The 16,312-nt window shown below is 35.0% G+C and overlaps 2 protein-coding genes across 3 annotated transcripts; both read right to left on the reverse strand.

The window, feature by feature from the left end:
* Positions 1-2,608: 2,608 nt before the first annotated feature.
* On the reverse strand, positions 2,609-10,959 carry LOC108190676 (uncharacterized). Of its 2 annotated transcripts, XR_015520298.1 has the most exons (11): positions 10,903-10,959; positions 9,444-9,530; positions 9,209-9,349; positions 7,362-7,494; positions 7,126-7,262; positions 6,948-7,041; positions 6,379-6,732; positions 6,104-6,278; positions 5,894-6,021; positions 2,903-5,818; positions 2,609-2,811 (listed from the first exon to the last, which is right to left on the reverse strand). XR_015520298.1 is itself a non-coding variant. In XM_087301262.1 (10 exons), the coding sequence occupies exons 4-10, from the start codon at positions 7,491-7,493 to the stop codon at positions 5,504-5,506; spliced, it is 1,335 nt and encodes a 444-aa protein (XP_087157388.1). In that variant the 5' UTR covers position 7,494; positions 9,209-9,349; positions 9,444-9,530; positions 10,903-10,959; the 3' UTR covers positions 2,609-5,503. The 2 variants fall into 2 exon arrangements, 1 of the variants encoding a protein (XP_087157388.1); XM_087301262.1 differs by having other exon boundaries at positions 2,609-5,818.
* A 1,428-nt stretch (positions 10,960-12,387) lies between these two features.
* c1qb (complement C1q B chain) lies at positions 12,388-15,357 on the reverse strand. The gene is given in 3 exon segments (NM_001003482.1): positions 12,388-13,047; positions 14,879-15,056; positions 15,297-15,357. Coding segments are annotated over 3 exon segments (729 nt in total). The 5' UTR covers positions 15,300-15,357; the 3' UTR covers positions 12,388-12,499.
* Between the last annotated feature and the right edge of the window lie 955 nt (positions 15,358-16,312).

Below are 16,312 nucleotides of genomic sequence, written 5' to 3' on the forward strand. Positions count from 1 at the left end.
ATTTCCCAACTGATGAAACAAATGTATTAATTATGTGTAACCATAGGAAGGTTCTGTTTGTTGGAATAATGTCTTTGAAAGTTTTAAAATACAGAAAACGAGGTAATCCCAAACTGTTAGTTAAAAGTTTTTTTTTTTTTTTTTACATCATACATATGTTTTATTTTTAAATAACCATGGACCTACATTCTGAAAACCTGGTCAGTATATTGGTCAGCAAGTGTGCTTTATTCATGATAAAGTACAAAATGTCTCTTAATGGACATGTATTCATTTATTTTTCTTCGGCTTAGTCCCTTTATTCATCAGGGGTCACCACAGCGGAATGAACCGCCAACTTATCCAGCATATGTTTACACAGCAGATACCCTTCCAGCTGCAATACTCAGAAATTCTTTGATACATTCTGCAAACTACTGCCAATTCAGTTTATTCAATTCACCTTTACCACATGTCTTTGGACTTGTGGGGGAAACCGGAGCACCCGGAAGAAACCAACGCAAACATGGGTAGAACATGCAAACTGCACATAGAAATGTCAACTGACACAACCGGGAATTGAACCAGTGACCTTCTTGCTGTTATGTGATAGTGTTAACCACGGAGCCACTTTGTCGCCCTACTTAAAAAACACCCTTAGCAAACAAAACACAACAAAAAAATCAATACAACAAATAAATATTTTTATTGTGTGCCATTTCATAAAATGCCAAAAGGTACTTGATGTGTGCTATTTTAGGAATAGTTTACTCTTTTTTTTTTTTACCTTTTTGCAGTGATCCCTACCTTTTTCCAGGAATCCCCTATTAATGTTCAATATCCTTTACAACCCCTCACTGTTTTAAAGCCTTAAAGCAGACAAAAATGTAAAAATCGGTATAAATTCAGGTTAATAAATGCAATAAGAAGGTCGCTGGTTTGAGCTTCAGCTGGGTCAGTTGGCATTTCTGTGTGGAGTTTGCATGTTCATGTTGCATGCTATAGGTAAATTGGGTGAGCTAAATTGCCCGTGATGGGTTGCAGCTGGAAGGGTGTACGATGCGAGAAACATATGCTGGATAAGTTGGTGGTTCCTTCCGCTGTAGCAACCCCTAATTAATAGGGAGTAAGCCAAGAAGAAAATGAATAAAAGAACAAAATCCAATAATTGTATGAAGATTAGAATAATTATATAAACAATAATGACCAGATTTTTTGGTTAGTTGACTCAGAAATCACTTTTTACCATGTCTACACTATGTTTTGTAATAGTGCATTATGCATACTGTATATATATATATATATATATATATATATATATATATATATATATAAAGCCCAGCGTAACTTTTGCTTTTGTCCAATCCGGTCTATGGTCTGATCAAAAACTGCATTATGAATGAAAATATAAATCCACTTTCTGACAATAGGTAGTACTTAAAGAAAGACAGAAATGCTGGAGGAAATCTGTTAAATCCTCAAAGGTAATTTCCTCAGCTTTTTCAAATAGCTACATTTAAATAAAGATGATTAAATTGTAACTGTAAAGTAGGGATGCACCGATACCAGTATCGAGTATCGGGTCAATACTTGGCTAAAATACTCGTACTTATATCGTACTTGAAATGCCGATACCACACACCGATACCACTCAACAGTCATCACTACGTGAATGTGATTTGTTTTCCTACCTGACTTCAATGTCGTAATGTATTAATTAATGCATTATATATTAATAGCTTAGTCCTTATAAACAATCCATTTAAAATACATTATTATCAAATCGACACTGAAGTATAAACCAAATATGCAATATGATCCTGTGAGAGTATTTGTAGCAGTATGTCAAGATAAAGTCGCTTAAAACATCTTAATATTTTAGAGAAAGTAGTCAAAGTTTGCATAATTATTAACTATTGATATCCAACTGTTAGCCAACCATTATGTAGCCTACTTTTTGATTACTTGATCCACAGATTAATGGCAGGACTCGAAAATATAACTGCACATAACAGTGTTTCATGCGTCCCTAATATGCAATGTCAAGAGAGTGACACTATAAGGTAATGTACACTGCACACACTTGATTATGTAATGAAGTCGTGGATGCGTGTCAGTGCGTCCTTTAAAAGTCCATGCTTAATCGGTAATCGATAAGGTCTATAGATATACACACAGCAAAAAAATGAGTGTACATTTAACTCAATTTGAGTTTAATTTAACACTCCTTGGGTGTACATATGACTCCCTCCATTTTGGAGTTAAAATAACACTTTCTAAAGTGTAAAATTTGTACATTACTCAAAGAGTTTATTTTAACACCATAAGAGTTTATTCTAACATCAAACCGGAGTGGTTGTTACCCTCCAAAGTGTTAATATGTAAAATTTGTACATTACTCAGTGTTCATTTTAACACCGTTAGAGTTTATTCTAACATCAAACTAGAGTGTTTGCTACCCTTCAAAGTGTTAATATATAAAATGTGTACATTACTCAGTGTTCATTTTAACACTGTAAGAGTTTATTTTTACATCAAACTGGAGTGCGTGGTACCCTTCAAAGTGTCAATATATAACCTTTATTTCCTAATTATCAATTGGTGGGTGTGAAAGATAACAGTGATCAAATATGTTGAAAATTGTTTATTAAAATGTTCATTAAACTTTTTAGAAATATTTTCAATACATTCAACTTCAATGTTTTTTAACAAACTTTAGAAAATCTGTTTCCACAAGTGCAAGAAAATAGAATTAACACCTGCGCAATAAAAAAGACCATTGTTTACATTGTTAAAACTCCTTGTTTTGCAAGTCATAGAAATATCATATAACTCATTTTGTAACTCATAGAAATATCATAACTCGTTTTTTGTAACTCATAGAAATATCATATAACTTGTTGTTTTGTAACTCATAGAAAACTCATAAACCTGAGGTTACCTGAAACAACATATACTTATTTCATAAAGTGCAAACATGAAAGTGTCCATAGAAGCAACTAAGCTCATTTCTGCCACAAAAAAAGGAACAAGCTAAAAACTCACAATTCTGACTTCAATATAAAATCTGTAAATACATTCAGCTTATGTGCTAAACAATCAGAAATTAGTGCAAGCTAATTAAATATTTTTGTGCACAAAACAATGCACTGGAACAATGTACAAATATGGTTCTTCAAATCCATATGATGCCTGTAAGTCAAATGGTCTGAAAAAAGGAAGATCCTCAACTCTTGAAAAACCAAAAGTGTTATTTTCTCTTACATGGTATGCATGAAGATGCTCAACAAATCCAAGCGTTTCAAAGTCTTTAGTTACCAAAAGGTTTTGGTCCTCTATGAGAATAATTTCACATATTTTACTGAAAATTGGTAAGTCCTTCTACATTTTACTGAACACCAGTAGATCATGACGATATTCCGTTCCTGAATATTTCAGCCATGAAGTTACTGTGATCTCACGGTCCAAAAAATGTGGATACATTTTAAGAATAATGTCACGATATGGCAAATCATCAAGGTCTAGAGTTTTTAAAGGTCCATATTCAACATTTTTAACGGGTAAACTTTCCCAATGATACGCAATTGCATATTGGTATTTTCTAGCTAAAGACTTGAAGTTTTTAAAATTTTTATACTGTTTTTAAAAAACTTGTTTCGCTTCACAACGCATCGACCATACATGTACTAATGGACCAATTTTGCGTATACAATGTGGAAAATGTAGCATAAAATGATGCTTGGGAATCAAAGACTTTTGTGGATATAGCTCTTTAAAAAGACTATGATGTTCTAAAATTAGATGTTTCAGATAGTAGGTCATGCCTTCTGTTATCACAGGAGAAAACACTATGTTGATGATCTGTAACAACAATAGTAATAAACGCCAGTAATTATTTTCCTCTTCAATGAGGTCTCCAAATATCAGAGGAATGTTCCGTATTAAACAGAATGTCTAGATTTAATCTAGTGGGTCGGTTTTTTCTTTCAAGAAAGCCATAATTGAAAGAATAGATTCTGTTACATACGTCTTGTCTTGTATAATGCCAGAAAGATAATCAAGAAGTAACTTCATTTCATACTGACCAACACCCTCGAGGATGTCGTGCATTATATCAGGGGAGTAGTTGTCACAAATATGAAAGTATTTTAAGTCATTAAATAGACATGTACGCTTAACCCCAAAAGATGAAGTAATGCTAGGGTCAGCTACCAAATCTGCATAGTGCTGTTCTTGTAACGCTTTGTTTCTTAATGTAATATTAGTGTCGTCTTCACTGAAAACAGACTGAGATGTTTTTTTGTCTACTAAACAGAACCGACAAAAGTAAAGGGCACTAAAAGATTCCATAAAACCAAGAATTGTGTGCATTCCCAAGTTGTCGCCAGTAACCTGTGCAATAGTGCCAAACAAGGGATCTTTGGAAAAAGGAACTGGAATGCCAGAACTTTCAAGGACTTTTAAATCTTCAACAAGGGGCCGCAAAATTGCATCAAATCCATAGTTCTTAATATCCTGTGCATAGAATAATGACAATAAATGTATGTTCATTAAACTTGAATTCATTTTGGGTGGAAAGTTCCTTAGAATAAAGTAAATTACTCCAATTTTATGAATGCCTTGCTTCGAGCCCAGCGGATTAGCAGATTCAAAATCATCATAGTATAACTGTATCTGAAGTGCATTTTTATGTTTACTGTAAAGTGGGTGTTTTAAAATAATCCCCATCACAAAAATCTTTATAGACAGATGTACTCGCACTTGGACTTGTCATATGTTTACATATATCCGAATTCCTAAATATAAACTGCAATGTGTTCAGAAGGGGAATGTAAATGAACTTGTCGGTTACAGGAACTTGATCATAAGTCCTTGTCACTCGATTCAATCTACTGTCAAATCGTACACCTAGCTTTATCTCAGTAGGATCGACAACAGCCCATTTGTCTTTGAAATATTTTTTCCATTTGTGTTCTGTTTAGATTTGTGAATGGATTATTCAGACTACTAAAACAGTCATCTACCTGGGATGCTGTTGCAAAATCCTTTGCTGGAAGTAAATTCATTACTTTACTTTTAATATCAGAATGTATTTCATGGACCAGTTCCTCCATGTCCGATATTACAGAAGTTACAACACTGGTTGCTACTCCACTATTTTGCAATCTAGCAACAATAGATGCACACATTTCTTGAGTGTCAATCACCCTCCTTTTATCACCGAGTGGTGTCTCAGGTTGTTGTTCATTATGATTATTTAAATGTGACGGTTTAGTATCTTCAGTCTGATTTTCAGTCTCTGCTTGGTCTAGAAATTCATGTCTATGAACACTACTCAAGTGTTTTCGAAATCCGGCATAAGTCATGAAGCTATGCTTGCAATTGTTCTGTGCACATTTCAAGTTCAATTTTTTCCCAGGATAATAAGCATGAATGAGTTTTAGATGACGAATGAGGTCATTAATTGTTAAAATGTACCGCTTTACAAGCAAAACAGCGGAACATTTTCAGTCAGTCAAGAGAGCTAATTCAGAAGTTTGGCTCGTAGGTCCTTTACCCTTGGGGTTTCACGAACTGTGCCACAGCCAATCTTGTAGATTGTTGTCTGAACAAATGTAAACATTGCATTTAAGGAGTGGGGGTATGACACACTAAAAACAAAATACGCTTTAAACAGTTCGTCAAAAGCAGAAAGGGATGGCTTTGCCTGACATGGTAGAAGTTTTCCATCCAGAACAATGTAGAACTCATGAATGGCATTCTTTGCAGAGCCAACTGCAAGGAGATGTGGTTGCAGGCCTTCAGTCTTCTCAACATATTCAGTTAGACTGCAACAAGCCTGAAACAGGTGAAAAACAGATTTTCTTACAAACAAGTAACCTACAATACAGCTCACTAATGTTTCCATGCAAACCTTGTGAAACTGCACAACATGATCCATTGCCTCCTTAATGCTGATCTTTGTTGAATTGTTTCTACCACCTGCTGAAGGTGGCAAAAGGAAAGCCAGTAGTAAAAGACAGGACATGTCACTGTCCCATCCTGCAAGCAATAACAAAGAGAGCATGTAGATCAACAACAAATACAATAACCAAAAACTTACAAATAACAAACCATTTAATACCTTGCCATTCACATTCCAGGTTCTGTCCAGTGCCAGCTGCAAGCAGGCTGTTTAGGTACAAGTTTGAATTAAGCGTTTTCGCCTCTGCGATGATCTTTGGCTTGAAAGTGTCCCATTGTTCTAGTAGTCTGGAAGCGGTTTCAGTTCCAAATTTGATGTCAAAGTCTTGAAGAACCTGTAAAACAATTACAAACATAAAAAAATTCACACCATGCTTTTTGCATATTACCTAATTTTATCTCAACAAAATACTATTATCTGTCTCTTTCTCTTACCAATCCCTTTGTGTCGAGAAATCTTGGAAAAACTGAAAGAGCTGTGCTGGACTTCTCTGCATCATGAATAAGCTGCTGTCTGTGCTTGAATGTTAATTTCATCTTCTCAAAAATCTGGTCCTTGTCAGCACAATGACTCATAAATGATATGGCTTCTTTGCATTGGTCGCCATCGAGCTGCTTTTCCAAATAGTTCCAGTTGGCTCTGTTAGCTGTTGGTCCTCCGTTGCCTTCATCATCCGATGCTGCACTTGACCTGGCATTTCTTGTGCTCTGGCTTTTGCTTCGGCGTGAAACTGTTTTCAGACGCCATGAAATGTATCCTTGATTGCTCTTGGGGTCATAGAAATGTTCCTTAAATAAAAACAAAATGACTGCTGATAAGATCAAATGCAAACATTTAAAATTTCTGATCATGTCACTACACTAGACTAAAAAAATACTGATGAAGAATACAACAAAATTTATTCAATTCAATTAGGGGAACTAGAAATGTGACATGGTTCCACAAAATCTAAAATATGTTTCTATAAGGTACAGTAGAATAATAATAAGTTTTAAATTCTTACATATCCAGTTCTTGAGTATGGATCCTTCAGTGATGGGCAAAGAGTTACAATTCCCAAGGCACAGCGTGTTTTTGTTTCTTTGGAAGGGACACGACTATAAGAGCAAGAAAAATAAGTTAAAACACTAAAACAGTTTGATTACAAAAATTGTATCAATGATTGTTAGATTGAAACCTACCCTTCTTTTTCAGTTATGTATGCAACAACGATGTTGACTAACTGTCGCCGGGTTGAATCTGTGAGTTTTCCATGTTCATTATATTCGGCCAAAACGGCAAGTCCACCTGCCTTTTCTTTCAAAATTTCACTGACAAACTACAATAAAAACAAAGTAATAAAATGTCCGCATAATAAAAAAATGTGAAAAAAACTTCCAAACACTTGAACTAGTACATCATGAAATTTAAAAATTACCTGCTTAGCCTCAAAAGCTTCATCAAAACGAGGTCTCTTCATGCTTGGCCCAGCACGGTCATCAGTTTCAGGGTGGTTTGGGGTGAGAACTAGTGTGTCTGAGTGGGAGCTACAAGAATCGAGACTGTGCATTCTGAAAGTAATAATAATAATAATAATATTAAAAAGCATGTTATATGTACTGCATTCTAGTGATGTGCCAAGCAATTTTAAAATTAGATTTGCCCTAAGCCAAACTTCTTAATGTTTAACATCACAAAACCAAAAGGTATGTCAGAGATTTTCAGCATACAACTTTGCATCACATAAAACATGGAATTGGTCTTTCAAACTTGCGAATATAGTAGGCTATCAGTTGTTTTTGACTCAAGAGAGAGCAAAAACAGTATTTAAGATGCTGCTCGCTCCCTCAGTCACAAGTGCAGTCGCCAGTTCACTTACAAAACTGATGAAATAAGGCTTCACAATGTAGGAAAAACCCAGAAGATTAATTTGAAAAAGATACATTAATTTGATTTTAGTAATAGGATTTACTTTTAAATATTAAATTTAGTAGTACATTTCAGTCATGAATGGTTGAATAACTAAGCATTTACACATTTTTAGATAAAACAATTTCACAATTTAAGCACAAGTTATCTGACATATCGTTTTAATGGAACTGTAGCTTGTCGCCACATATGAGGCCAGTTTAAATAATTATAACAGGGCTCGAAATTGCGACCATTTTGGTCGCATATGCGGCCTAAATTTTATCTATGCAACCTTAAAATATATTTGGGAGGATTTCTACGAGTGCTTAAAATTGTTGTGTGCGACCAGTTTTTACTGCAAAATGTTCACCACATGCGCGGATTCGGGAGACATTCACGCAGAATGCATCTTTAAGCTCTTTGTCTGCACTTGAAACGCAGCACACAGAAATGGTTTAAAACAATTGTCATGTCAACTTGCTGCAGTAAACATAGCCAAGTCCGTAATGCTTGCCCCACCTTAACGCTCTTCTTATTGGCCCACCACTGCTCTAGCACAATGCGAATGATTGGTTAATATCAGCTGTCAATCACTCAGTCAGCGCCATGCCTTCTGGCGTCAGATGAGAGAGCTACTACCGTGAAAAACTATAAAGCGCTGAAGATGAGAATGAAGATAACACTGGCAGATTTTGTTTTAGAAACCATGGCATCTAAAGTTATAAATGACACATCTTACTAGTGACTATGTGCTGAATGTTAATCCACCATCTACACTTTTCCAAGAGTAGAAGACTTCCATTGGCTTCAAGTCCGCTATGAAAAGTCTGTGGGATGGAGTTTTCAGGTAACTGTTTGCCACATCTAGCACGACAGCTTCTGTTTAATCCTTCATATAAATCGCCAGATAGCTGCCCCTTGCATGGCGGACAGCATATGTCAAATTTAACACCACGTACACCATCGCAAACGGGCTTGCACTGATATAAACTGCAGGGCCAGTGATCGCTCCGTGTATGCTTTTGGTCACTCAGTTATGTTATAAAAATGTATTTTCTTGTGATAACTGGATTTCGTTGAGACATATTTTCCTTACGCTTGCATATTTATTAATTTTTTTTTTTTGCTTGTTAGTTTGATTAGTGTTGATTTCAAATGCAATAAATATGTTTGTAAAAAACTTGTAGTAACGGTGCTCATAATTGGTGGGTGCGACTAAATTTTGGCTGATGCGCCTAAATTAGTAGCACCGGTGCGACCAAGCAAAAAGGTTAATTTCGAGCCCTGTTATAAAGTTAGAAAAAAAGGCAAACAGATGTGGTTTATTAAACATTGAATGCATGGGACCAGAAAGCCCTGCATACAGAAACTTGCCTGAATCTTGGTCAATGACTCTCCAAAGTATATCACGCGATCTCTTCTCCAGCACGTCAGTGAAAACATCTTCATCTACCTCCACACCGGTGTCATCTTGCAGAACCAGATCCTTTTGCTCGATGGAAAATTTCTTCTTGACTTGACGTATTAAAAGAAATAACATTAATTGAAAAAAGACATTCCACCTGCAGCAAGTCAAAACAAAAATGGAGTCAATAATTTAAGAACTTACCTTCTTTTATTAGACTGCTGTAATCAACTTCATCTACCTTAATCACCTTTTTTTTGCCTCCATAAATGACTTTGAAGAGCATTGTAGCTAAAGAAAAAAAAACAAGTTTTCGTTTGATTAGGCTTACAGTGTGATTCAAAAGAACACATATTGATAAACCGGTGTTGTGCCGAAATCTGTGACTTGTTGAAAACTGTGACCCGGGTGTGACGTTTAGTAAAATTTTCACTCGGCAAAGTGCATGACGTTCATGCATGTGACTGTGAAAGCGCAGACAAAAAAATTGAGCAAATAGCGTCGAGCGGTGCTGTAAAAAATGTTTCAAATCCTGGGATTCAGAAAACAGGTTCATGGAAGAATTTTAATGTAGTCGTGATATTTTGTTGTTGTCTGCAGGTAGACTGCTAAAACTAAACATTTAGTTGTGAGATTGAGTTGGAAAAAAAAACAGTTCATTACAAAAGCTAATTACTGAGTGTCACATTTTGTATTAGTAAAATGAATCACCTTTTTAATGACATTCTAATCAATTGACATCCAACTGTATAAAGATATCTGGTCATCAATGTTTTAGAAAACAAATAAATTTGACACAAAATGTCAATTTATTAAACATTATAGTAAGTTTATACAGGGAAAACACTTCTATCTTAATCCTACCTGTATCACATGTAATTTGAACTCAGTAATTGGCATTTGTAATGAACTATAGGATTTTTTCGACTCATGTTTAGTTATAGCAATCTACCAGCAGACAACAACAAAATATCACGACATTAAAGTTCTTCCATAAACCCGTTTTCTGAATCCCAGAATTTAAAATATCCTTTACAGCACAGCTCGATGCTATTTGCTTGGTTTAGACGTCTGCGCGTTCACAGTCACGTGCATAAGACAAGCACGTTCCCGAGTGAAAATGTTACTGAAGAGCGCGACCTTGTCAAAATTTTCGACGAGTCACATATTTCATCATAACGCCGGACATCACTAACTTAACGTTATATGGGTTATTCAGTTGAACGGATCGTTAGAGAAAAGGAAAAAAGCTGTAATTCGCCGTTTAAAACGAAGTGCGACCAAAGTGTAACATTAAAGGACGCGCATTTTCAAAATGCAGCTGCCTCAGGGGCAGTCAACGGCGGGAAACCCCGCAGTGATAGTCACAAACTAATTTTTAAAACACATAACGTTAAATATTTCGTCGCGAGAGGATTAAAACTGTATTAATCTGAAATCATAGCCATTTAACTTATCTTTTCGATATGTTTAGGGTCCACGTGCGAAATAAGCCAATGGCCTTACAACATGCTCAAATGAATTAACGTTAGCTTCGACGCCGTGCGACACTTCTCACAAACATTTACAAATATTTAAACTATTTGCTAAATGTAATTATAACGTTAGAGTATTTAATATCGTTGTATCAAACATTTCTTTAGAAAAAACAGCTAAAACTTACCACTGAACTCGGAGCCTCCAAGCCAACCTCCGTGGGATCTCCAACTGAAAAGACAGCGGCGGAGCTGAGCCTCGTGGGAAATTGTGATGACCGATTCGCGAACGAATCATTCAATTTACCTGGATCGTCCTAGTGAATCAGTTCACCATGTCCAACTGAATCGTTTGAAACTGTTCACAGTCTCCATTAATCACTAATCGCAAATTACTTCAAAATCCTTGCTTTTTAACCGTGCCTGGCACTTTCTCTGATTAAAAAATAAATAAGTTAAATTATTTAGTTACTCGAACAGCGTATGAACGTGCTTCACTTCATCGGCTTAAAAAATCCTAAAGAAACAGGTTCTCGTTCAGTGTACTGATGGTTCTAAAACAGCTGCAACGGTTCTCGAACCTCGTTCTCGAGTTAAGAACCGGTTGCAGCTGTTTTGGATCACAAGTACACTGAACCGAGAGCTACGTGAACGAAATGCGGTTTCTTTCGGACCCGTCCGCTTTAAGAACCTAAGAGCTAAAACTGTGCGCATGCGTGAAGTGCTGTGACTCCTGAAGCGGCCGAACACATTCAAGCTCATGACCGTTGTCTGAACCAAACTAATTATTTGGACTATTTTGGGCTAATGCTATTATCATCTTATGAAACATTGATTTATTAAAATAAGATTATTTAATAACAATTTAATATTATTAGAATATGCATGTGCATATAGTTCACTGCTTCTGGTGAGAATTAATTTATTATATCATATAATTGATTATATCATCAAGACTTGTAAAACATACTGGTTTGATCACTGTTTGTCCTAAAGAACCGGTTCAAGTAAAAAAAAATGGACTTCCCATCACTAATGAGAAATACACTGCATATTGGGTTAAAAGTTTAACACTGGAAAAAAAACTCTTAAATATACGCGTTTTCACACTCGTGGATTAAAATGTACTCCAGTTTTAACACTGAACAACACCAAAAAAATCACACTGTATATTTAACACTGGAATTTTTGCTGTGGCAGGGTTATCAGCAATGTGTGTATATTTTTGGCTTGGCAGAGCCTTCTGTTAAAGATTTTGCTATACAGACAAAAAATTAAACCTCCTTTCAAATTAATTGTACTTTCATTGAAACCAGATCTAAGAAGTATAGAAATTGGTACTCAGTATCTGTGAGTACACATATTAAAATAATCATACTCGTATCGGTTTGTAAAAAAAGTGGTATCGCTTAGTTTATGCCTACTGTAAAAAAATTGTTTATCCAATTAAGTGGTATCCAATTAAGCTTTACTTGTGTTACCCTCAAACTACAGAGACCCTAACCACTTGCTTACATGCATGTATGCTGTTTAAACTTGAATTTATAATAGATGTTAAAATATTTTTTTATTGTGATTTTTCTTTTATATTTGCAGTCTTAAGTCTTCCATGCATTCAAAAAAATTAACTTAATTACGTTGGCAATGAAATAAGTTGAAAAGAAACAACATTGTCTGATTGTGTGGTTTTAATCAAAAGCAAAATTGGATATTCTCAAGCAGTGATTGCTAATTACAATCTGAAAGTGGGTAAATACAACAGAGTGACAGTTCAAAATCATACTATCATTTAACTGGGAAGAGCATGAAGCCTGTAAAAGTGCAGTCAGTGTCTCTACTAAACACAGTACTTTCCCCAGTGCTCTGCACAGACACTTTATCCCCTTTGTTCAATTTTAAAACCACAGACGCTGCAGTCCCTGATATCAATTTAGGTGAATCGCAGAACTTGACCTTCTCTTCTGCCCCTACCTGAATCTTTAGACAGGCAGACTGTTGGAACGAAATTTGGTAGCTGATGTAATACATGCCAGTTATTGTCACATCAAAGTAACCGTCACCATCTAAAACACCATCTATCCCAGAGATCAATGGGACGTCAAAGACAACTAATTTGTCCTGAAGAATCTTCTCTAATTTAGGACTTTTTTTGTAAGAGAAAACAAAATACTGGTCTGGAGCAACTTTTCCTGATAAAACTCCCCTCTCTCCCTTTGGTCCCGGTGGCCCCGGTGGACCCTGTGGTCCCTCTGGTCCCTTCACACCTGGCCTGCCTGGGAGTCCAGGTTTTCCAGGGTCTCCTTTTGGCCCAGTCATCAGCACTGCATTCTCACCTGTAAACAGTATAAAGAGAGTTTGTAAGCAAACCTTTTATTTTATTTATCTGGAAGCTAGTCTGCTTTAACACATTACTAATAACATAGCATGTTGTTAGCTAGTCTTTCAAATAGTTTAACCAATTGGCTTACTTGTTTTAGTATGTTGTTGGTATCAGTTAACGGGTTTCTAGCATGCTTCATCATGAGGCCTGCATTTCGCCATGTTGCTAACATGAATTAGCATGTTGCTAGAATGTTTTCAGGACTTCCCCAGTGTTTGTCATGGTGCTATCATGCCCCACAACAGGGTCAGTTTTGTTAGCTAGCATTTGTGCCGTTAATGTGTTGGTGGCTTGTAGTGAGATGTAACACTATGCTTTATTGTTAAAACAACATGTGAATTAGCATGTCAATAGTATGTTTTAGCACACAACCTTTAACATGTTGCTAATATGTTTCCAGCATGAATGATTATCATAAATAAAAAAAAATTAACATGTGGCTAACATGTTTTAGCATGATTTAAACTAGCATGTTGGTAACATGTTCTAACTGTTTCAATTTTTTGCTGGCATAAATCATAATTATATAACATGATGGAGTAGCGAGATTCTTGCATTTATAGCACTTGGGTAACACAATCTGACATTTGCTAACATGTTGCAACACATCAATACCATTATTTAGCATATTGCTATTATTTTGAGGAATTGTAATTACAGTATATGCTCTAAATGACACCATTTTATTTTAAATAGGAAAGAATGCATCAGTAGTTTGCAAAACTAAGTAAAAAAAAAAAAGTTTTTACTCATAATTATAAATCATAAATCTGTAAATCCAATCCAGTCAAAATTATTTTCTATTAATCTATTATTACTAATTGTAAAAAAAAATACTATATTATTCTTCATTAATATTAATTTATTTAAAATGTACATTTCCTGCACCCAGAAAATTAATTTTGCTGCTTGTTCAATTACTTACTTAAAATTAATTAAAATAACACAGTTCTAAAGGGTTTTTGGGGACAAATTGATTGTTTTATGTTAAATCCAGCCTGATCTCACGAGGAAATGCAAGTATTTTACATTTTGTCAGTTTAGTGGCTAATTCGTACGAATTCGTATGAGTTCAGTCGTACAAATATGTACGATTTTAAAAAGGAGGCATGACAGCCAACCCCACCCCTAACCCCAACCGTCATTGGATGATAGGCAAATCGTACTGAATTGTATGAATTAGATCATACAAATTCATACGAATTAGCCACTAAACCAAAAAGTTACGAATTGCCGTGAGATTGTGTTGGTTAAATCAAATTAAATCTGTAAAAATGTTTAAGTTAACAATCGATTTTGCGAAACAAATGCTGTAAAATATATGTATTACCTTATTCAAACTGAGATTTTTCCTGTGGTCTTATAACTTTATCTATAGTAAATTATGACGATAGTTAGGATGCCCATTTTTTACTTTTAGTAATATTGCAATATTAGGATTAAATGGTTTATTAAAGGTTAAAAAATTAAGATGTTTTTTTTTTTTAATTATACAATGATGGCCATGTTATTTTATATTTGAATGTTCAATTTCTGTACTTGAATACGGTTAGATTCTCCAGAACAGCATAAAGCACTGTTTATTTATTTATTTTTGCTTGTAGTTTATTATAATTTATGCAGATGCACTGCAAAGAAAAAGACTTGATCATCCCAGTTCATTTTTGCAAATCGAGCTATTCCAATCATTTGCTAAAATTATATTCATAGCACAATATTTTGCGGCAAAACAAAACATCGCAATGTCAGATTTTTCCAATATCGTGTAGCCCTAGTCTGAATACCTGGATCTCCTTTTTCTCCTTTAGCACCATCCTTCCCATCAGTACCAGGAACGCCAGGAATACCTGGTGTTCCAGGAAAACCCTTGTTACCAGCACATGTTTCTGACATAGACGAAGTCACCAGCAACAGCATAATAGCAAGCTGTGGCACCACATGTGCAGACATGAGGGCAAACAGCTGAATAAAGATGAAGAAAACATCAATTAAACGCATGTAAACTGCTGATTGAAAGCTGTAATGTCCATTTCCTTAATTGAAACATGCATACACACATACATACATACATACATACATACATACATACATACATACATACAAAGTGTGCCTTTAAATCAAACCAAGCCTGCAAACTAAAATTAAATTGCAAACTGCAGATTTACTCCATTAAGATTTATAATTAGAATACTTTTATCTTACCATCTTTCCAAGAAGGCTGTTGGAAAACAGATGGTGGCCTTAAAGTGTGGCGTTACATGAAATGTTTTTCTTGCGTCTGTATGATGAAGCTCAGTTTCAGAGGAGAAGAGCAGTGTTGCACAACAAAGGGAAGTAACAAACATGTATTCAGCAACATTTTGATTTTGATTAACCTTGGATTACAGCAGTTTTTTTTTTTGACATTTTATTTATTGTTAAAGTTTGCAAGTTGCATATCCCTTTTCTGAGAAATTAAAAAGGAAGGAAATAAAAGAAATAAAAAAGACAGATCAACACTCGGGGTTAACATTGAGCAACTGTGATTTTATACAGTGTATGAATATATCTGCAATAAAATACAAGTGAGTTTACTAAACTAACACACCTTTAAATAACATAATTATTATATTAAAAACAAATGATGAGTAAAAAATCATCCTATTGTTTACTTTATTTAAAACTTTTCATATTCATATTTTAGAAAACAAGCCTAAACCCACCTCATGCCAGCAAATACAAAATGCAAAAATAAACAGTGTAAGTAAATGCAACTGTATACCCCCACATGTACATAAACTATTGAACATAGCACTTGAATGTGGCATGTATGTAGGTAGGCATCTATGTGGCATCTATGTAGGGCTGGGCAATAAAACTAATGATAATTATCACAATTCATTCATTCATTTTCCTTCAGCATAGTCCCTTTATTCAGTAGGGGTTGCCACAGCAGAATGAACCGTCAACTTATCCAGCAAACTGGAACAATAATAATAAAAATAGCTAACACCGCTGTTTGGATATATTTGGAATAAATGCTGCCTTTTACATGAACATAAAAAGCAATAATTGCATGATTATGCACAAAAACAATTGTGGGTTGTTTAAACCCAAATTTGAGTAAGATATGTACAAACACAGCTACTGGGGTAAATATTTCAATTAAATTCAATTTTTACCACAATGGTCGGGGGTTTGTACATATTTGACCTTTTTTGTTTTAGCAAACAGCTACA

Source organism: Danio rerio, chromosome 21 (genome assembly GCF_052040795.2).
Source record: "Danio rerio strain M-AB ecotype USA chromosome 21, GRCz13ab, whole genome shotgun sequence".
Lineage (NCBI taxonomy): Eukaryota > Metazoa > Chordata > Actinopteri > Cypriniformes > Danionidae > Danio > Danio rerio.